Source organism: Sinocyclocheilus grahami, unplaced genomic scaffold (assembly GCF_001515645.1).
Source record: "Sinocyclocheilus grahami isolate Dianchi unplaced genomic scaffold, SAMN03320097.WGS_v1.1 scaffold56004.1, whole genome shotgun sequence".
Lineage (NCBI taxonomy): Eukaryota > Metazoa > Chordata > Actinopteri > Cypriniformes > Cyprinidae > Sinocyclocheilus > Sinocyclocheilus grahami.
This window is the reverse complement of record NW_015526855.1, coordinates 1-874: the sequence shown is the minus strand read 5'-3', so window position 1 is coordinate 874 and position 874 is coordinate 1. Positions and strand designations below refer to the sequence as shown.

The 874-nt window shown below is 40.8% G+C and overlaps 1 protein-coding gene across 1 annotated transcript; it reads left to right on the top strand.

The window, feature by feature from the left end:
* The first annotated feature begins 36 nt into the window (after nt 1–36).
* LOC107580963 (unconventional myosin-X-like) lies at nt 37–496 on the top strand. The gene is made up of 2 exons (XM_016266569.1): nt 37–227; nt 324–496. Exons 1-2 carry the CDS (start codon nt 50–52, stop codon nt 494–496), a joined length of 351 nt encoding a protein of 116 aa, XP_016122055.1. The 5' UTR covers nt 37–49.
* The last annotated feature ends 378 nt before the right edge of the window (nt 497–874 follow it).

The window sequence follows — 874 nt, the reverse complement described above, 5'->3', positions numbered from 1 at the left end:
GGTCACTAAAACTCTTTCAATATTTCTGTCAGGTTGGCTGCATAAAGAGATGAAGTCCAGTGGGAAGAGCACATCTCTCAAGCTCAAGAAACGCTGGTTTGTTCTGACCAATAACTCACTGGATTATTATAAATCATCAGAGCGCAGCGCCTCTAAACTGGGAACACTGGTGCTCAACAGCCTTTGCTCGGTTGTTCAGCCTGATGAGAAAGTTTACAAGGAGACAGGCGAGTTCACACATTTTTGTGCAGAACGAGTTGAGAACTAGAGAGATTTCTTCAAAATGTTCTTTGGACCTTTTCTAATTCCTCCGTTCACCACAGGTTACTGGAACATAATAGTCCATGGGAGAAAGCATTCTTACCGTCTCTACACCAAACTACTGAACGAAGCCATGAGATGGGCTTCAGCCATTCAGGTGGCCATTGACAACAAGGTTCCCATTGAAACACCTACCCAGCAACTCATCCGAGATATCAAGGTACATTCACCCTAAAAAATCTTATTGAATTCACGATTCCATGTGGAGTAAGGTTTGTCATCTTATTAACAATCATGTTTCAGTTGGGGAAGCCGATACCTCTCGAACCCCGACAGTCCTTCAGGGTCAAAAACTGTAGTGTTAAGTGAGGTACACGGATGAGTGCTCTGTGTGCTGTTCACTCAGACTCTTTTCTCTTATTTTTGTCTAATTTCTGTATTTATTTGATTATTTCTGCGTGCTTCTGTTCTACATTTATGCAACAGATTTGAGTCATTTTGAATTGCAAAGATGCACTCAGTCATGTAAATGTAGCTCAAAATTCCTTTGTGTGCTGTGTTTCCATCTGCAGTAATCAGTGGATGTACATTGTGTTATATGAATAAAAAAAAA